At 36.3% G+C, this 22,028-nt stretch overlaps 3 protein-coding genes across 7 annotated transcripts; all 3 read right to left on the minus strand.

The window, feature by feature from the left end:
• Positions 1 to 5,335: 5,335 nt before the first annotated feature.
• Positions 5,336 to 7,229, minus strand: LOC110903824 (probable pectin methylesterase CGR2). Of its 4 annotated transcripts, none has more exons than XM_022149617.2 (7): positions 7,046 to 7,229; positions 6,516 to 6,643; positions 6,384 to 6,423; positions 6,276 to 6,314; positions 5,835 to 6,209; positions 5,685 to 5,740; positions 5,336 to 5,609 (listed from the first exon to the last, which is right to left on the minus strand). In XM_022149617.2, the coding sequence occupies exons 2-7, from the start codon at positions 6,639 to 6,641 to the stop codon at positions 5,457 to 5,459; spliced, it is 789 nt and encodes a 262-aa protein (XP_022005309.1). In that variant the 5' UTR covers positions 6,642 to 6,643; positions 7,046 to 7,229; the 3' UTR covers positions 5,336 to 5,456. The 4 variants fall into 4 exon arrangements, with proteins under 4 accessions (XP_022005309.1, XP_022005311.1, XP_022005308.1 ...); XM_022149619.2 differs by having other exon boundaries at positions 7,041 to 7,229; XM_022149616.2 differs by lacking the exon at positions 7,046 to 7,229 and having other exon boundaries at positions 6,519 to 7,029.
• Positions 7,230 to 7,554: 325 nt separating this feature from the next.
• On the minus strand, positions 7,555 to 11,172 carry LOC110903826 (squalene epoxidase 3). 2 transcript variants are annotated; one of them, XM_035983283.1, is made up of 8 exons: positions 10,565 to 11,172; positions 10,250 to 10,361; positions 9,989 to 10,163; positions 9,726 to 9,894; positions 9,170 to 9,664; positions 8,815 to 9,093; positions 8,605 to 8,707; positions 7,555 to 7,699 (listed from the first exon to the last, which is right to left on the minus strand). In XM_035983283.1, exons 1-8 carry the CDS (start codon positions 10,979 to 10,981, stop codon positions 7,692 to 7,694), a joined length of 1,758 nt encoding a protein of 585 aa, XP_035839176.1. In that variant the 5' UTR covers positions 10,982 to 11,172; the 3' UTR covers positions 7,555 to 7,691. The 2 variants fall into 2 exon arrangements, with proteins under 2 accessions (XP_035839176.1, XP_022005312.1); XM_022149620.2 differs by lacking the exon at positions 7,555 to 7,699 and having other exon boundaries at positions 8,228 to 8,707; positions 10,565 to 11,170.
• A 2,589-nt stretch (positions 11,173 to 13,761) lies between these two features.
• On the minus strand, positions 13,762 to 14,992 carry LOC110903827 (receptor-like protein 44). The gene has a single exon (XM_022149621.2). It carries the CDS (start codon positions 14,742 to 14,744, stop codon positions 13,923 to 13,925), a length of 822 nt encoding a protein of 273 aa, XP_022005313.1. The 5' UTR covers positions 14,745 to 14,992; the 3' UTR covers positions 13,762 to 13,922.
• Between the last annotated feature and the right edge of the window lie 7,036 nt (positions 14,993 to 22,028).

Here is a 22,028-nt window from a genome sequence, read left to right on the forward strand (position 1 = left end):
TTTAGGTCATTTTAAAAATAGGATAAGTCAGGATAGGTTAAGAAATAATTAAGGATGTATCAATATAGGTTGTATGATATCTATTTAAAATAATTCGTGGGTGAAGATGGGTATAACGCTGGATAAAAATTGGTAACTCTAAAAAGAGCATCACACGCAAATTATTCATCATATTCGAGTGTTCGTAGACGTTGACTTCACAAAAGAGAAAAATAAAAAAAAAATAAAAATTAAAAACCCTAAAAAATTAAAAAAAATTAGAAAAAATAAAAAATTTAAAATAAACACAAAAAATAAAAAAAAAACTAAAAATTCCAAAAGAAATTCAGAAAAATAAAAAAACAAAAAATAAAAAATCAAAAAATTTTAAAAAATAAAAAAACAAGAAAAATCAGAAAAAAAAATTTAAAATAAAATATAATCCCAAAGAAATAAAAAAAATTCAGAAAATAAAAAAAAATATTAAAAAATCAGAAACATAAAAGAAGTTTGGAAAATCAAGAGTTAATTACATAGTTAGTCCTTGTGGTTTGCACAAAGTAACATACTTAGGTACTAATAGTTTACAATCACATTCTAGGGTATTAACTTTTCATTTTGTAACGTTTGAATGTATTAACGTTATTTGTAGGCTTAAAATCACATTCTATTAATACCTAAATATGTTATTTTGTGCAAACCACATAGACTAACTATGTTAATACCCTATAAGTTAATACCTCCAAACGTTACAAAATAAAAAGTTAATACCCTATAAGGTGATTTTAAACTATTAGTATATAAGTATGTTATTTTGTGTAAACCACATGGACTATATATATAATTATTTTTATTTTTGAATTTTTTTATTTTTTTTATTTTTTATTTTTCAATTGTTTTGTCTTTTTTTTGTTTTTTATATATTTTTTTTAATTTTTAAGTTTTTTAATTTTTCACAATTTTTTGAATTTTTGAGATTTATAAATGTTTTGGATTTTTTTTTATTTTTTACTTTTTTCTTATTTTTTTATTTTTCTGAATTTTTTGGGATTTTACTTTTTTTCAATTATTTTGATTTTTTGGAATTTTTTTACTTTTTTCTTTTTTTTATTTTTTACATTTTTTAAAAAGGTTTTTGATTTTTTTAATTTTCTTTTATTTTCTAATTTTTTTTTGTTTATTATGTGTAATACTTCACTCATTTACGATAAATAATAAAGAAAAAGGCCATTCCATTTCGACAAAAGACCCACACTCAAGTTCCATAGCTTTTGGTCCGCTATCTCGATCATGTACTTGTTCAGATATTCTGCCCATCGTGGCTGAGGAAGAGTTACAGGTGCATAAAACAAAAACATACGCTGATGGGTGACGAGCATACTATGTGTAATGATTCTTTTTTTTACTTTTTTAAATTTTAATTTTTTTTTGCTTTCATTATTTTTTTACGTTTTATTTTTTGCCTATCATCATCGAAAGTCAAACCAATATTTATCCAAACTCATCTTAACCTTTAATAAACTCATCTTTACCCAAACTCATCCTAACTCATACGTATCCTAACATTCTTCTTAAAAAATCCATCATAACCATAACCCAAATCCATCCTAACCTATACCTATCCTAACCCATAACCCACATACCCAACCCATCACTTTTGCCACCCGTAGTTTGAACTGTTAGTATGGTTTCAAAAATAACCAAATGGTGGTTGGACCGATCGATTTTTACAGTCTGATAGTTTAACGGTTCTAAATCAATTTTTATTTATTTCTAATTTTTCTTTATTTTGTCTTAAATTTTAAAAGTGATAAGGATGGTTTATGTACATTACATATACCTAACTACATATATATTTTTCTTAATTCATAATCAATATCTCAATTGCATTCTTGTACTATTAATCCATACTTTCCAAGTTATATCAAAATAGAAGGTAGACGGACAATAAGTTGCGTTGTACCCCTTTCTGAATTGCAAACCCTAATCTACCAAAAACAAAACCCTGCCCCCTTAAGGCTGAACAACTGTTGTGGATGACCCGTTGGACCAGTCAGGAATTGGATAGCTTCTGGCGCTAGAGAGCCAAATGTGTCAAAGGCAATAGGGACAAAAACATGATGGTTCTCTACACAAGCTTTAGCGTGCTTATCAACTTTCTTCGATTTTGCCTTTCTTGCTGCTTGTCCAGCTACATACCCGTTTTCCCTTAAACCAACCAGAGGGGAAACCCCCGTGATGTCCACACATGCATGTTTCCCCTTAGCCCAACCAAAGACGAGCAGATCCGTTGGTCGCAGAGTTGATCTCCCTTCCATAGGGTCCGTAAGGAAATTCACATGAGCTTATTTCTTAGCCGAAATCCCAGCTCTTCTCAGGATGTCCCACAACACATCCCGCACCCTGCCATGCCGATATTTGAACCCAGGGAGCTCTTTACAATGCACTGTGTGTTCTCCGTATCTATCCATACAAGCTTTACGGCATATCAGGCAGCTTTCATCTTCTGGGTACATAGGGATCATCAGCCGGTATTTAAGGATGACTCTGTATTCTACTGCTGACATACATTGTCCCAACCCCTCAATCGGGATAACGGTAAAAAATCCTGAGCATGGGGACCTTTCAGGCACTCCAACACTGCCTTCTGGCGAGATGATAAACCAAAAATTTCTCCCAGGCTTTGAGCGATTTTGTTAAACAGAGCATTTGCCAAAGTTTTTTGTGACTTCGAGGGGGCGGTGTCCTTGTTAGAGAAACCGTCGATATCAAAATCCGAGATAAAGGCATTTAAGCTTTCGAGCACCTACAGATAGTCCCGGTCGAGCCCAACAGCCCCACTGTTTCAAAAGATATGATCCTGTAGTTCCCAAGACTGAGCTCTGGACGCCACAAAGGCATAAACCCCAACATCTCGAGCTGAGAGGAGGCCCAAACCACCTAGACGCATTGGCAGAGATGCCAGACGCCATTGGAGGTCACTAAAGAAAGGGCCACCACCCACAACTATGTAATCTAAAGCCTCCGAGAGGCAATCATCGAACCGAGATGCCGCATCCACAATCAAATGGGGTTGACAAGTCTGCAACCCAAAAAGTAATTTAGCAACCCCCCATGCATGACCTTAGTAGAAGGAGTTCACATTGGGGGTCCCTAAGGCAGGGCAAGAGTTTCATGAGGTCAACCGCCCCCGAGGCCCGCCGCCCTGCCAACTCCCTAATAAAGTTAGGGTCGCGGCTAACAGCTCCACCAAGGAGCTTAACCCCCCTCCGTGGTCTGCCAATCCCTCTCGGGAAAAGTCCGTCCTGAACTTTCCGCCCATCACATGTCGGCCAAAAAACCTTTGTTTTCTTAATGTTGAGGTAAAGCCCTACAGATGACCCTCCTCGTTGATGATGTCTAAGGCCCTAGCAACCTCAGTCGCGTTGCCGATAATCGTCCTATCATCCAAGTACCAAGCATGAAACGGGAGGTTACAGCGGTCCTGCACCCGGAGAATGAGAGGGTGTAAGACAAGGGCAAAGAGAAGGGGCTCCAAAGGATCCCATTGTTGCACTCCGGTAGTAGCCCCATACATATTTAAAATTAAAAAAAGTTAATAAATGTTAATTGACTGGGTTAGTTTCACGAGGGTTTCCAAGTTTCAAACCATGAACTGAACCATATATACTAGCTATACCAGCTGACTTGTTTTGGTTTAGATGAGTCAGTCAATTTCCTCGGTTTATAAACACCCCTCAAGCAGGGGCGGATTTACTTGATTACCAAAATATGCTAATTACACTATAAGAAAGCTTCATTTCATCGAAAATTTATAGAGGCACTAGCTACTAAGTTATGGCAGGCACCCTAAGGACATAATTAGAGAAGAGAAATAATCTTTTTAAGAGAAAAGATAAAGATAGTTTATCAGTTGTTTTTGTATTTGTTCTTTAAGAAGGAGAATGTTTGAGGAAGATGAAGAGATGAGAGAAGGTTAATTTAAAATTTACATTTTTACCCTCTTGAAACAATTATACTTGTAATTTACTATTACAGTATTATCAAAAGTCAGTGAAGTACTTTTTGTCCTTTTGTTTATTTTTATTTTAATGATTTATATTTAAAATATGATATTTTCTATAAGTGTTAATAAATATTAACTTATATAAATATGAATATATTATTTTGATTCATATAATTTTTATTTACGATTTGATTGAAATTTTGTTACACATTATATTGTATCTACTGAAAGCATACATGAAAAGGTAGATAAAGAATAAATTGAGCAAAATAGTATATTTAAAATTATATGTTCAGTTATAAGCTATTGTTAAAAACCTTGTTAAATATAAACTAACAGATGAGATATTTTTTTACCGTGATGTGTCTATTACCTTAATTTATTGTTAACTTTAGGCGTCAGGAAAGAAATGCCGAGCCGCCCACACCCTAACATTTCTTCAAAGCCCATATTCAATCAGCCTAGTTTATCGATTACCCTCTTTCTGTTTGGTAACTGTTCAAATTGTACTTGGTATTGTTTAGTAACTGTTATTTGTTTATTGCTAGTGATTAAAATTTGGGATGTGAGTGAGCCTATTTTTACTTTGATCCGACCTGTTTCGACTGATCTAACATGACCTGTTAACTTAATCCATTTTTTGCACCCCTTAGCTAAAAATCCTGGATCCGCCACTGCCCTCAAGTAACAAGTAATTAACATATACTTTATAATTTGACTGTGTTACATTGTATTTTCTTAGGATATATCTCAAAATTGGATATTAATGATCACGTAGGTCGTTATTTGAAAACACTTAATAGCTTATGAACCCAACTATAATTAAGGCCCAAAGCATGAAAAAAAAAACTTTTTTTGTTTAGAAGTTCCAAATTCAGCCCAATACGTTTAGATCATGTGAGATGGAGCTGGGCAATAGTCCAATATAATAATCTACTAATTCATCAAATTTTTTAATTTATACATAGAATTTTTACTTGGGTAATAAATTTACATATATAACTTTAAATAGTAAGAAACATACTTAGGAATCCCAATGGGTAATTTATAATAAACTAATTATAGTATACCCGATGCCTCACATGTATTAAGCCGGGTCGGAGACACAATTTTACAATACAAATGCATGTCTTATTGCTATCCCTATGTTTTGATAGCCTTTGTATATAACCAAAAGCTATCCAAGTCCATTTGTCGGTTCCAAGCTTTGGGCCTTTATTATAGTTGGGTTCATAGGCCCAAACATGCCAATTATGAATTTAGAATGTATCCATTTAACATGTCCGCCAATGTTCAGTTTATACTTTATACATCCATAAGCTACATGATATATATATTATATGCCAAAAAGAACATAATCTCATATTTATTTGTAACGCAAGCCAACTGTATCAAATTCAAATGAATTGAATGATTTTTGGTTAAAAACATCATCAAGTTGCAATTAATCAAGATAAACACAATTATCGTATCACTGATACGAATTGAGGTGGAAAACTTGGCATTTAGGCTTATATGAACCCTCATAAGCGGCCTGCTCAAACTTCATCGCTGCAGCTTCATTCTCATCGAGGCTCATTTGAACAAAAAACCGGGCCCACCATAACGCGCTCCTCATTTTAGCCTAAGAAAGACACATTAATCATAATCTTGACTAGATAAACACATGAAAGTCACAAATGCAAAAATGTTTGTTTACCGGGCGTCCAAAATTAGATAGTTGTTGAACTTTAGCTCTTGACTTACCAGAATAACCTGAAATCAAATTAAAAAAAAATGTTGTAAATTTGCAACGTGTGTGATTCAAAAAAAAAAAAAACAGAAGTTTTATACTTTTATAGCGAATAACCTGTGAATATAACAAGATTATCAGCAGACACTCTTGCTAAATCTTGAAGGGTTCGGTTGAGGTACTTTGGAGAAAGGTAATCAACTGCATCCGAAATTATGATAAGCGAGAACGATTTCGGTCTGTACGGCAAAGGGAACTTGATGTCGGCAACACGCACGATACCCTTTTTCACAAGACGTTTGCATGCCACGTCAGCATCCTCGATATCATATGGTTCCACACCCCATGCTTCCACATCTTTTACCCTCATCAGTTTGGAGACTATCGCACAAGTATCAGGGCCCACATGCAATACTTTCTGCATTCCATCACCGTATGTTTTCCTTAGAAAAGGTATAGCCGTTTGAACATCTAATGAGCAACCAAAATCACCTGTATATGTTAACCGTTAGTATGTATCAATATTCATGGTATCTTGTTAACTTGAAGGTTGTTTACCTTCAACCATGTGAATTACTTTAGCATCCCTAAAGCCACCTGCAATCCATGAGTGTGTGTCAAGTAGACAGGGGTACTCATGTGAATTCACCATGGCCAAATGCTAACCTGAGTGCGTATAAAGATGTGAAAGGATAGCGAACGCTCCCTGTTAAAGGAAACCAAGACATAATCACAATTAGTGCAAGAAAGTGTTAGCATAATAAGATCAAATGTGATCAAAACGGATCATGAACTTACTACCAAGACAAGGATAATGGGTAATAGAGGCGTAAGACGCGTTTTTGAATGAAAAATCCCCGCCAGCGAATTACTACCGCCACCCACAAACCTTCGCGTTGGATTTCCTAGCCTTCTTGACGACATAACTAGTCGCGCAAAGTAAGAATAAAACATAAGGATATTCAAATGAAAAGTATCATCAAAGCTTCCCACAAACATAAACCACACGGTCTTTTTGTCGAACACATGGCGGGCGTAAAATTATTTGAGTCTTATTCTTTTCTAATTTTGGTCCGCATACAATAAGTAGAGGATTACATTGTTCAAAATGATTCAAGATATAGTAGCATTTGGGTTCGTAAGAAAATTGAAATGATTGCATAGGGAGGGATATGAACCGATCTGGAAAACCCATGAACAGAATTAAATTTAAAATTTTGAAAGAAGACGATGAACAATCAGATTAAATTAAATATGTGAATGTAAAGACAAAGCAATGTACTATTAAAAAGAGAAATTAGAGAGTAAAAAATTAAAAAATACCTGACCTGAGATCAGAAAATTAATGGAATGGATTCATAATAAGTGGAAGTTTTGTAAAACACGGTGATCATAGTAGGAAGGAACATAGCATGTGTAAGTTGTTGCGTGAAAGTGGGGTGTATCAACTTCTTTTGGATCTTCAGGTTTTATATATTTATTTTGAAAATTCTAATCGGTTGACTTGAATTATTGTAATAGAAATATAGAATTAGTGATTTTGTTCAAGAAGTTCAACTAGTGAAAGACTATGAACGTTAAACCGGATGACACCAATTAGAGATCCAAAAAGTGGCCGGACTCTGAGTAACCACAATTAGACCTTTGAACAGCTTGGAGATCTGAACCTGCACACTGAACAAACCGTTAGGCTCGTCGCAGAGGTGGGAGGGCCACTCTGCGACCACCCTCCGGCGTAAGGATAAGTATTTGCTAGAGAGAGAGTGAAGAGAGAGTAAGGACGAAGGTTCAGAAAATCGTACTTGTATTGTATTTGGTGGAGGTATTTATACTAGTTGACTTTGATGACGTCATTCGGCGGATGAGCTTTGGGATGTGCGTCCATTATTGTCGTAAGGAGGATAGACCTTTAACATGTACGCTCCTTTTGTTATGGTCCGGCCTCTTGAGAAAGGTCCAGACTCGGTCATGTATCTACACCACTAAAACACAGAGACTCAAAACGTTATAAAATGAGCGGTTAGGGACTTGGAGCGTTAATTTTTTTATTTTTGACTCAAGTGGTTAAAACTACTAGAACACAGAGACTCAAAAAGTAATTTACTCTTTTGTATCATTAGTTCAAAACATTCCCCCAAAACTATCAAATCCTTGAATTTGATCTTGTTCTTCATGTTTTCAACTATCCCAAAATCCTAAATGATCAAAGATGTTTTTTTGATCTTTGAAGAGAAACCTTCTTCATATCTTTGAGCGTTGGATTGCCTTGGTTTGCGAAAAGATGCAACTTCAAATTCTCAAGAAAGGCTACAATGATATTACATTGTTACCTGTTTAGTGTTTACATTGCATGTGTTCAAATATGCACATGCGGAAGTAGCAATGTACTCTTGAAAAACCAATCTAAAATTTGTTATAATTCGAAAACCCGACACGCCACGTTGTACTTGTCGATAAAGTACAGATATATACAAAGGGTGATTGTAGAAGCAGAAATAATATCAAGAGGATTCAATCACAAACACTTACTACATATTCTCATTTGATACAATCGTTCAAGTACACTTACTGATTAACCGACTCACCCACCTTAACTAACCGGCAGTAAGTTGGTTGATTATTTACATCCAGACCCTTCTAACTCAGTCCTAACACATTTGTATCGTTACAGACGTAAAGATGATGTTTTCTCTTTCGTACTAAAAACGCTACTTGACATATGCATCTGCAACTACTACTTGCTACATATACACATATCCCCCCCCCCCCCCCCCCACACACACACACACACAAAAAAAAAAAAAAAATTTACATCTCAAGCACTAAACAATCTAACATGGTACATAATAAGCTATATACTTATTTTTCAACCAATATCATTGTGAACCTTTCTTTGGAGGAGCTCTATGATATGCAAGCACACTAGCAGGAAAGAACATTTGCCTGACTCCTTCCGCTTTAATAATAGGAAAAATTATCCCTGCTGCACCCTGTTTTTTAATTAAACAAACCCTTCACATGTTAAGTAAAATAAGCTAAAATGATCTTACAAATCACAATTTGCAAAAGAAAATGTAGGGGAATCTTGATTACTCACCAGAATTAACCGAACCGCGATCCATAACCGCTTAGGGGTGGGTAGAGGTAGCAACAGACGACCAAACCCATAAACAGCTACAGCAAAGAAATGAAGAACTAGCCACACTGGGCTCGGGTTTAGCCCGGAAAGTAGTCCAACAGGCCCAGATGAACAACCACCTCCTAGGCTTAAATAATCAAAACACGCGTCCCGCATTTCCTTCATTGCTTGGTCAGGAGATGCACAAAACACTTTGTACAGAGCCCCAGCTAATGTATTTATTGTCGAAGCCACTGGCTGCATAAAATAAATTTAACACTTTAGTAACTAAGTAACTAAAAAGTCAACCAAATGGTTATTTGTGTCTTCTTACCTTACGTAGCGTGTAGAATGATTCAAGATATTTGGTGAGTAAATTCGTGTCGGTGAAATCACGCAACGTTTTAAGATGGTCTCGTAACACAACGACGTCAGAGAGTGCGACGGTCATCCCTCCACCGGTCAAAGGATGACGCATGTTGAAAGCATCACCTAACAAAAGCGCGCCAGGTGTCCGAACAGGAGGAGCGGGCATGTTACTGTTTGGCATTATTTTTATATTCCCTGAATCAACAGAATCTATAAAAGCGTCATGCAGCTCACGCGGAACCTGCGGGGCCACAATGGATTTCAAATATTTTGCCATGTCACCATTACGAAGAGAAGGAAGTTTTTGACCGGGTATATCAACTAAACAACGAATCTCACTGCTGCTAATCGGATAAAACAGGATTGGTGAAGGATCTGCTAAAATGACATGCCCGTGATTTGGATATGGAAGCTCGCAGTTCTCCAAAACCAGCCCCACAAAGCATGAGGGAACATCAACCTGTAGTTGACCAAAAGTCAACACTGAAACTGAGCCAAAAAGAGTGAAAATCTACAAATACCTGTGGCTTGCAGAGAGAACGGCGCAAGTTAGAGAAACAGCCATCACAGACAACTGTAAGAGGCGCAAACGCTTGCATAACTTCACCAGATTTAGTTTTATACTGAACGCCTCTAATAATTCCTTCATCTTCGACAAGGGATGTCACAGTGCCTTGCGTCAGTTCTACACTGAAAATATATTTAAATTGTTTATAAAGATTAAAAAAAATATATTTATTTTTTATAGAACATTTGTGACAGATTATAAACATTTGGTACTAACTTAGGAAGAGCAGCGGCTTTTTCTCGCATCCTACGAATGAACCGCCCATTGTGAAAGCTTCGACCCGAAACTTTAGAATGAAATTTCTCTAGAGAATATGATAACTTAGTGCTCTTTCCATCTTTAAAAAGAGCATATCCAAGGACCCTCTGACTATCTATATCCTCCACACAGTCTGCAAATACATATTTATATATTTATGATCACACGGTAATTACTTGGTAATCCCAGTTTTAGATGAAAGCTAGCTATAACACATACCTTCAAGACCCAACTCAATCAGCTTAAGGTATCCACCCGGTTGTAGCAATTCACCTACAATCCTATCCGGCTCGGTTAAATCTCGCTCAATCACACGAATTTTACATCCTTCCTGTTACCAATTAAATCAAAATTCTATCCGTCAACTAATCCATATATCACATTCATAAACTTGATGATCAAATGATAAATAAAAAAGGGAATCTGGTATCTCCCAATTCACATCAGGACACATATTTCACTGTCAACAAATATACGAACAGCCGTGTAAGGATAAAATTTTACTTTTAAACAAAGTAAAATTCTGAATCTAACCTTGCCTAGGGCATAAGCAAGGGCGGCACCGGCGATACCAGCTCCGACGATTATGACGTCAGCATCTGCAGATCCAAACCGGCGACGGAACTCTCCTGGTGTGGAATAGGTTCGATTTCTAACAACGCCGGAAACAATCTTCCTAGAGTGAATGACTGAGTTGCTGGTACGACGTCGGAGAACGGATAGAACAAGAAAACCTAAGAGTGAAACGGAGAAAGTACCAACAATAATGTAGCTGTTATCAATCGTACTCTCCATGTTCTGCTGCTTCTCACTTGTGAAAACGGTTAACGAGTGTTTGGTTGATCGGTGGGCGGTGACGGTGAAGATGGTTTTGAAGTATTTGTGTGTAGGATGACGGTGAAACGGCAGAAGAGATACGATGGAGCATGTGGCGGGTTTTATGAGAGCCATTTGTCAATTGTTGCTCCGTTCCGATCCGAGTTACGGCCGTTTATTGATTCGAAATATACTTGAATACTACATAGTTACACGTCAGGTCCTTGTTCTGTTCGATAAATACATTTTTGTCACTAGTTTGTTTTTCTTTTATTCTTAGCACACGGAGTTCATATACCTTTCAAGTTTCAACAAGGTCTAAGGACCACACATTTTGCATGAAGGTTAGAGGTAGGGGTGTTCAAAAAACTCGTGGCTCGCAGCTCGCTCGAAACTCGCTCGAAAAAAGCTCGAAGAAAGCTCGGCTCGAAATTGGCTTGGTTGTAAACGAGCCAGCTCGGCTCGGCTCGGTTTGTAAACGAGCCGAGCTCGAGCTTGGCCTGGCTCGGCTCGTGGGCTCGTGAGCTGGCTCGATAAGGTTTACATCCTTCATTTTTTTGTCCCACATCGCTTAGAAAACAAAAACTAAGAGAGTATCTTCCCTATAAAAGAAGGTAAAGACAATGGAGAAAGTGAATTAACTATTTATACTTGCATATTTAGCCATATGGTTAAATTAAATGGCAATTATGGCCCTTAAGCTATGAAGAAATTCATTTTTAATTGCTTTTTAAGTAATAAATTTTGTGGTTCTTTGTTAGTTCGAGCTAGATCGAGCCAAGCCGAGCTAGCTCGAATTCTAATCGAGCCGAGCTCGAGCCTCAAATCTCAGCTCGATTTGAAATTCGAGCTCGAGCCGAGCCAGCTCGAATCGAGTTCGAGCCGAGCTCGAGCTGGGTCTAGCTCGGCTCGACTCGGCTCGTTTACAGCCTTAGTTAGAGGCGTTTTTTACATGATTATGAAGTTTATGATTTTTAATATCATCCTTCTATAGTGTAACAATAATTTATGTATATATTTATTTGTGAAAGTACTATTGAGACGAAAATGAGTTATTCATAAAGAAACTTATACATTGACTTATTCTCAACCAGTGATTATGGGCGAGCTTACTTATGGCCCGGGTTACCCCAGACCCCTATCGATTTTTTGCTTGCAGTGTTAAATTTTCAAAAAAAAAAATGAAAATTTTTATTTTATATTGTAAAATATTGGATTTTTAGGAGTCGCGCCCCTACCGATTTGGATTTTTAGAGTCCAGCACCCACTGGGTTTTCGTTCAAGCTCCGCTACTGCCAGTGGTGATTTTTTTAACCATAAGAATTCGCTATGAGACACTCACAGAATGCACCGCTATCTTGCTAAACAATAAGATTAGGTGAAACGGACTTTACGCTGGGCATGTGGCTTTAAATGGACTATGGAATTAAAGATAAAAAACAACTGATCGATCGAAACTTAAACTTGAGTCCTATGCGATAGAAGTTAAAGCGAATAACACTACGACACCTCCTTGAAAGTTTAAATTACTAAAATGTTATTGTCGACAATCATGCATGGACAAGATTATGACTCATATGTGTTGAATATTGTATAAGAACATTATGTTCAAAATCCATGATTTAAGGGCCTATCTTTGCGCTTCTTACCATAGTTCAAATCCTTGACATGTATTCTTTCCTTTCAATTCGGATTTGGAGAAAAAAGAGTAAAGACCTACAACCTTGTGTGTTGAATCACTCAAGACGGAATGGATACATTGAAGGTGCACTTGAAAGTTGTCACTTTTACAATCGAAATCAAGGAATTTCACATGTACAGTTGAAAGTTAAACGTACGCATAACTTAATGACTTTTGGACTAGATCCTATGATATCCTCCTCAAAAGACCCCTTTGCTTAACAATCCAAAAAGAAGAAGTTAAAGTTTCGAACAATATAACATGCAATACATTTCACATTAATCTGAAGGACCTACCAATGTTGTTTTGTTTTTACTAAAACCTTTTTATAATCAACTATATCATATCGATTATTAAAATGAAACAGTGACTTTGATTTACACAACAACATACCTCAAACTTTGGAAGTTGTTTCTTCTTTGATTACATCCAAATAAACCAAAATAACTTAAATAAAATATCTGGAAAGTTTAGATGGTAGAAATGTAGAATATATGATAGTGATGGTAGTCAAATCAAAATGCGTCTCTCATGATAAAACCCACCCATCGATTGAAAAGCTCCGGTTCAAAACTCAATTTCAAGTTCATTCCCCTACCCTACCCAACACTAACACACAATTCATTTCACACTTTCGTTAACATGTCAACAAAAAAGTATATTGGGCCTTATTAGCCCCTTAAAAGGCAACTTTAACAATGCATAAGCAAAACTATCATTTTTAGGTAATCAACCCGGCTTGTAGGTCTTTCCTACTAATAAATAAGTTTTGATGATTCTTTAATACAATTCTAAGTTAAAAAAAATAAAATATATATAACAATTATCAACTTGGGTGAATAGTGCTTTTCTTTTTATATTTTTATACTTTTATCTGTCAACTTTTAACATTGACACTTACAACTCCTTAACTTTCTAAAGACTTTTTAATCAAGTTTTACGTGCTTATTTTTATGTACATCTGGGTATAAATTCAAGTTGATTTACGTTCGACGTAAATTTTTCCCAAAAATTAGTCGGGTCAGATATGATATGCTCTTATGCTTATTATCATGTACGTTTTCGATTGATCTACATTTTCACGTAAATTTAATTTTTTCCGTAAACTACCCGAGTCAAATATAATACATTTTCGGTCTTATTTTTATGTACGTTTTTATTTGACCTATGTTTTAACGTAATTTTTTTTTTCAAAACGTCACAACACCACGCAATACAGTTTGCTAGCTTATGCTATCAAGAAAATCTCACAAAATAATTATAACATAATTACATACATAATAACAATAATCTCAATTCAAGAATCCAAAAAAATATACTACAATTGGGCAAACTTTAGTAAAATCCAAAACCTACTTTAACCACACCAACCTTCCAATCTTAAAAAAAAAAAAATCAATATTCCGGCATCAACTGGGTAATTTTCCCTTCTTGTTCAGCAGCCATTTTCTGATCCGTAACTCTCAACCAAACACACACCACCGTAAAACTCAACATCAAACTCACCAACCCACTCCCCAACCCAATTCCCACAATCGCCACAACCGATAACCCTTTATTTTTCATCGGCCCCAACGGGTACCCATAAAGATCCTTATTCCCCCAAAACGACGTCACATTGAACCTCGGCAGGTTCCCCGTGCGGTTCCCCAAGCTCACCGGAATCGGACCCGACAACTTATTATTCGACACATCAAAAACCGACAACCGCACCAACGAACCCACCTGAGCCGGAATCGTTCCAGTCAGATCATTATCATGTAAATCGATAACATTAAGGTACACACACATGGCAATCGACGGCGGGATTGTGCCGGAGATGTGGTTTGATGAGAGTTTTAGTACGGCAAGGTTGACAAGGTACTGGAGTTCGGTCGGGATCGGGCCGGTGAGTGAGTTGTTGGAGAGGTCTAGTGATTGGAGATTGGTGCAGTTGGAGATGAAGGGTGAGATGGAGCCGTGAAGGTTGAAGTTGGGGAGTGAGAGTTTGTAAATGCGGCCGTTGTTGCAGGTAGCTCCGGCGAGGTTAGAGAGGAAACCGGAACAAGGGTTTTGGAAGTTGGGTTCGGTCCAGTTCATAAGGTTGTGGTTTGGGTCTTGAAGGGTTTTGAATAAGTTGGATAAGCAGGATTGGTCGTTGGGATCTGGGGAAGAAGGGGGGAGGATGGTGGATATGAGGGTTAGGATTATTGTTAGGGTTAGTTTGGGAAACTTCATGGGTTAATTTTTGGAGAATGTGATTGGAAATTGGGGTGGGTGGAGAGAGAAGAGAATTGGGGGTGAAGAAAGGTGGAATTTGGTGTGGAGTTTGATTAATTAGGGAGTGCGCATGTGAAGGGGATGATGAGTGAATGTTTGGAAAGTGGGTTGATTTGAATGGAAGGAGAGGGTAAAATGGTCATGTGGAAAGGGAAAGAGGTGACTTAGAGTTTTGGTGAACTAGTAATTTGATTTTGGAAAGATAGTGTATGGTTTTTCTACATTTGTAAATGGCTTTTAATCCTAATTTACTTGTAAGGGTGAAGGGGTGCACCCCTAATTAGGTGAGTGAAATTTTTTTTAACCCAATCATACGTTGCCATGTCATTTCCCCTCTATAACTCTCCTCTTGTCCAAAAACGTACGGGGTGCACCCCTCTTAGAGGAGTTGTTTTTTTATTAAAAAAACAAAAAGTTGATTGGTTGTTACAGCCATGGGGCCCACCATCTCTCTCTCTCTTGTTCGGTGACTGAACGCCCTTCACCCTAACCGATTTGGGCTCCCGCAAGGTTGGCGGTGCCACCCCGATCGGCAAAAGCGTCCCCCGATTGAACTCCCCGAAGGCGCCCCGAGCAGCCTAACAATCATCTATTCATCTTTATCTACATCTTACATAACTTTTGAAGAATAAAATCGGTTGTAAAAATCCAGTTTTAATTGGTTAAAAATCGGTGACAGTCTAGCGATTTAGTCAGATTCTTAACCAGAATTTATAAATTTCGGTAATTAATTTTGTTTACTTAAAAATATGGATCGAAGAATGTGTTAAACATGTGTACTTCAAAATACATATAAAAATGTGTGTATATACATATAAAACTTAAAATTACATATAAAATCCCAATCCAATTAATCTCTTTTAATCCTGATTAATCGTTAGTCGGTGCTTCACCAGTTGATTATCGCTAGCGATTCCAATATTGTTCTTTTTAACAATGATATCTTAGTTAAATAAATATAGGTATAGGTCAATATCATTAACCAGGTTGCTTTAAATTAATATATGGAAGGTGCTTCTTTTCATCACCACCAAAAGCAACACAATCGTTTTTTATAATATCATATATGTTCTAACTGAATATAAAATTATTAATATATATATAAATAAAAATAAAAAAGGAAGAAAGAATCAACAAGGAAGAAAACTAAAAAAAGTGTTTTGTAAAATTAAGAATTAGAAAATAAAAGCGATAAATGATTTATGTTTTACGTATATTATCCAAATTTGTTTTTGTTTTGATATTGTTTTCCATAAATAATGGGTAAGATAACATCAAAGAGCAAGTTGGATTGTTGATTAATTGAAACGTGAAAGGGATTATCATTATACATAAGGGGTGTGCAATAACCGAAATCAAACCGAAAACTGACAAAACCGAACCGAAATTAACCGAAACCGAATTAACCGAAAGACGGTTAACGGATATTTTTTTTTGCCATCAGTTAACCGAAACTAATCGAACCGAACCGAATCATTTATTTCTTTAAATATTTCTTTATATATTTATAGCATTTATACCTTTATTTCATGTATTTCATATTTTATACTTTCATTTCATGTAATAACACCTCTATTTCATTTATTTAAGTCTTCATTTCATTTATTTATACCTTCATTTCATTTAATTATACCTTCATTTTATGTATTTAAACATCTATTCATGCATTTATACATCCATTTCATTTATTTATACATCAATTTCATGTATTTATACATCTATTTCATGTATTTATACCTCCATTACATGTATTTCTAAGCAAAAAAAAATTAGCCCTTGTTTGAATTGGTTATTAACCGAAAATTAACCGAACCGAACCGAAAACTGACAAATTAATCGAATTAACCGAACTGATTAACCGATAACTTCGGTTACGATTACAGATAATACTAATAACCGAACCCAACCGTGCACAGCCCTAATTATACACATACACTTCCAGATTGTTTGGAATATCAACTAACGTGTTATGCAATAGTATAATAAGTTGTATTTCTAATTTCTGTTAATATTCTAATGACTTTATAATTGAAACAGTCAATTATTATTCAAATAAAAGCAAGGTGTATGGTATTATCAGGGTTATTAATTCATCGTGATAATGTGATCTTCATAATCTTCACATTGTGTAATGCTAAGTGATCCTGGTGGGAGTGGGACCCAACCTTCACAGCCAACCAAACTGGCACGAGTGCAACATTGACTCTTAGATCAATATGACAGAATATGACCTTGGCACATATCTAGTATTAACCTTCAATATGTATTATGTACGAACAAAATTGAAAGGATATCTTGGGGATGAGATAAGGCTTATGACTATGGGTTCGATTCCCATAAAAGGGGTTTTTCTCAGATTTATTGGGTTTCCTCCTGAATTAGTGTATAGGCATTATTACCTAGTGGAGATGGATATGATCGGATGATTCTGCTGGTGGCACGCTGATACTCCAGTGGTCCGTCAGTGATCCAAATTTGCCGTTCAAAAAAAAAAAAATTGAAAGGGTAAGGATCCCAAGATATCTCTTAACCACTAAGAAGATCTTATCATGTGCCCAATACGTGATATTAAAGGCAACAAACCTCAACTTTCTCATATTTTTTAAGCGGCAAATTTCGTTTAATCCTTATCGTATGTGAGACTTGAACCCAATATCTCTCTCTCTCTCAAACTCAAGTGTTTAAATATTTTGCTTTTGCCAATAGATAACCACCCCACCCCATTGGTCTCAACTTTCTCGTATATTATATTTCCCTGTGTTTTTAAGGCCTCGTATGTTGTATCTATTAATAAGCCATTACCCTACGTCCAAAAATTTATTTGGGCAGTATGACTACCCATCGATGGTGGTTCGTCAGTAGCTTGATTCTATATAATTTGTTTAGCACTTGGCGCGAACTCCACCCTCTGTCTGTCACAACTTCATCTCCACCATTGGAGCACATTAATTGTTTGAGATTAGTTGTTCGAGCCCTAACACGTATAGTAGAATCATCGTTACAAGTTGTTTCCAATTCCGAGCCCTAACAATTTATTTCGGATTTTTGTTGTTCAAATAAACAAAACTTGTTGGCAAGGGAATTGGATGTTCTTGTGATTGAATTGAATGTTTGTGCTTGCATTGTTAATTACGAGTGCTCTTGTGGTTGAACTAGGTGTTCTTGTTAGGAAAATCTCTTGAGTTCTATGTTTGTTCGTATTAGATTATTGTGCTTCGTGGTATAAGATTACTAAATTACTATGATGTTATGTTAATATGATATGCTCTGTTACATTTCTAAATTAGGCTACATTTATCATGGTACATGTATGTGTCTTTGATATTGCTATAAACTTGATTTAAGTTTGATTCCAAATGAAATTAAGAACTTAATGATATGGTTATGATATGATGAAAAGTTATTATGACATGATTGTGTAATTTAAACAAGTTTGATCTAATGTGACCATGTTAAGATATAGTGGAAATTGGTTTTGAACGTTGTAGCAGTAGGGCAGTACCGGTGATGGGACACTAGTATCAAATGAGTGCGAGGAGGTGGGGTAGCTTTGTCGAGCATGGTGATTTAGGCACTAATGAGCACATTGATCTGTGGGCGCGGTGGCCTCAGGATGGGGCACCTAAAGTGAGGGTAATTATTTTATCTCATATATAAGCTAAAGCTAGTGTGCTACCACTGTTGGGGAGGGTTAACATATGTGATTAAAATGTTAGAATTATAAGTTTATAACAATTATGTTGTCAAAAACTTCATAAACCAATGCATTTCTTTTCCTTTTCTTGGTTAACTGTAGGAGACGTATGATTCGCGATATAAAGTAAAATATGTTGGCACCAACCTCAACGCTTGACCTGCTGACGACCCACAACCGTGTATTGGAGGCTGGAAAAGGCTTGCCTCTTCGACTTTGGCACCATTCATGATCCCTACTATTTCGTTATTGGTGGTCGCGACACTTACAACATTGCAAGATATTACGCTCCTGGTCCTTCTCTGGTGGTATTCAATATTCTTTCATAATTTAACTATTTCTTATTGCAGCAAACTAATAAGAATTTGTTTAATGTTTATGGATTACCGCCTTTAAACAAAAACCGACGGGGATGTAGACGAGGCACAAGAAGCTATGATGAACGCAAAGTCAAAGGCTAGGCAAAAGCATTTTCATGAATTGCTCAATGAGACCCAAAGTACTAAGCTGAAGTTTTCCCAAAATTTGCCCTATTAACAGTTCTTATCATTATCAGCATCCAACTGTCATCTCCTCCCTATTTAGTTAGATAGTTTGTTATTGTGTAGACATACTTTGAATATTAATACATAATTCAATTGTAATTATAGTTTATTGATTTACAGTATTGTTATTGTTATTGTTTTTATTATTATTATTATTATTATTATTATTATTATTATTGTTGTTGTTGTTGTTGTTGTTGTTGTTGTTGTTGTTATTGTATATATGTATTAATTCATAAATGTCGACGCAATAGTAAAGTTTCAATCTTTTAGAAAATAGCTTCGTGATTTGGGGGGTTTTCACTCCTGATAATGTTCCCATGAGCAGATTAACCCCATCCTATTCCCTCTTATCTCCAAAACTGCCACCACTTGACATGCTCTAATCTAAATGACTTAGATGTTTACACCAGAGATTATTGATTTAAAAAGACAGCATCAGAGATTACTGTATGTCGCCATAGGATTTTCTTCAATCAGCACCAGAGATTCGGCGAAGTCAGTTAGGGTTCCGACGAGTTTCCGGTAACCCGATTCGGGTTTGTCGTTTGCATGTCTCACTTTCGGTCAGATCGGATTAGTATGAGCCATGATTTAGTAGTATAGTTAACCCAGTGACCATGGACGTTCCTGCGAAGACTTCGGTGATCAAATCGGTGAATGCAGGTTGTTAAATGTTGATAAGGTTACTTCTAACGGTTAGGAGGCTAAAGTGGTAAACTAAATATAATTCACTTTTTGAAATTCATCAAAAAAACATTGATTTTAATGAGGTAGCAATCTACTGAAGGTAAACAATCAGATTCATTTAGGGGTGTTTGGTTCGCAGGAATTCAATGGAATTTAAGGGAAGAGTAAACTGCCATTTTGGTCCCTGTGGTTTGGCCAATTTTGCCATTTTAGTCCAAATCTCAAACTTTTTACATCTGGGTCCCTGTGGTTTGCATTTTGTTGCCATTTTAGTCCAAAATTTAAAAACCCTATTTTTTTACTATTGCAACCTCCTATTTTGTCTTTTAGTTCAGGGGCATTTTGGTCATTTTGCTTTTCATTTAACATTTTCTTAATTCATAAATATATATATATATATATATATATATATATATATATATATATTATATATATATATTAATATACACACATACATCTGCAGTTCATCTTCATCATCGCATCATACATCTGCAGTTCTCTCTCTCTCTCTTATCTGAACTACCACCACACCACCACCACCCCCACCACCGCATCATCCCCACCACCACCATCCCACTGCCGCCAACACCACCATCCCTCTCTTCTCTCTCTCTCCTCTCTATACACACACTCTCTCTTTCTCTCTCCAAACACCCATCTCTCTCTTCTCTCTCCCTCTTCTTTGTCGAACACCACCACCACCACCACCGTGATGAGAACCGACATATGCCTTTTACAGATCGGCCTTTTACAAATTGTTTATAGAACCTCGATGAAGGATACTGTTTACAAATCAGCCTTTTACACGAGATCAGATTGTTTTGAGATGGATTTGATGCGATTAGTATCAACTCAGGTGCAGAAAGATGATGATTTAAGAATCAAGGTTAAGGTTTCAGTTATCAAATCAGTTTTCTGTTTCTTGATTTTAACGAATTTGGATTATTTTGAGATGGAAAGAGGCAAATAAAGGATTTGAATTATTTGTAGAGTAAACTGCCATTTTGGTCCCTGTGGTTTGGACACTTTTGCCATTTTAGTCCAAATCTCAAACTTTTTACATCTGGGTCCCTGTGGTTTGCATTTTGTTGCCATTTTAGTCCAATAATCAAAATCTCTGATTTTTTACTGTTTAATTGTCCCTTTTTTGTCTTTATCTGAAGGGGTAGTTTGGTTATTTAATTTTCATTAAAGCAATTCATTTAATAAAAAAATCCCAAATATAAAAACCCCCAGATCACCATCATCTTCAACCTCAACCCCCTGATCATCATCATCTTCAACCTCATCATCTTCAATCTCTGCACCTCAAATAAGAGTAAACTGCCATTTTGGTCCCTGTGGTTTTGCCAGTTTTGCCATTTTAGTCCAAATCTCAAACTTTTTACATCTGGGTCCCTGTGGTTTGCATTTTGTTGCCATTTTAGTCCAAAATTTAAAAACCCTATTTTTTGACTGTTGCAACCTCCTATTTTGTCTTTTAGTTCAGGGGCATTTTGGTCATTTTGCTTTCAATTTAACATTTTCTTAATTCAAAAATTAATATATATATATACACACAGACATACATCTGCAGTTCATCTTCATCATCGCATCATACATCTGCAGCTCTCTCTCTCTCTCTTATCTGAACTACCACCACACCACCACCACCACCCCCACCACCGCATCATCCCCACCACCACCATCCCACTGCCGCCAACACCACCATCTCTCTCTTCTCTCTCTCTCCTCTGTACACACACTCTCTCTTTCTCTCTCCAAACACCCATCTCTCTCTTCTCTCTCTCCTCTCTGTCGAACACTACCACTACCACCACCGTGATGAGAACCGACATCGGCCTTTTACAGATTGTTTATAGAACCTCGATGAAGGATACTGTTTACAGATCGGCCTTTTACACGAGATCGGATTGTTTTGAGATGGATTTGATGCGATTAGTATCGATTCAGGTGCAGAAAGATGATGATTTAAGAATCAAGGTTAAGGTTTCAGTTATCAAATTAGTTTTCTGTTTCTTGATTTTAACGAATTTGGATTCATTTGAGATGGAAAGAGGCAGATATAGGATTTGAATTATTTGTAAATCGGCCTTTTAACGAGGTTAATAGAAAGATGCAGGTCATGTGTTGTCTAAATTGTTTGATTTTAGGTTTAGATAAAGAGATAGAGAGGCGATGGAAAGAGAGTGAGGAGAGAAAGGGTTTTTTTGTTGTTGATTTTAGGTTTTGAACTCAAAGAGAGAAGTGATGGAGAGAGAGAGTTAGGAGAGAGAAGCAGTTTAGGGAAGGAAGGAGGGATGAAGAAGCAGA

This window comes from Helianthus annuus, chromosome 14 (assembly GCF_002127325.2).
Source record: "Helianthus annuus cultivar XRQ/B chromosome 14, HanXRQr2.0-SUNRISE, whole genome shotgun sequence".
NCBI lineage: Eukaryota > Viridiplantae > Streptophyta > Magnoliopsida > Asterales > Asteraceae > Helianthus > Helianthus annuus.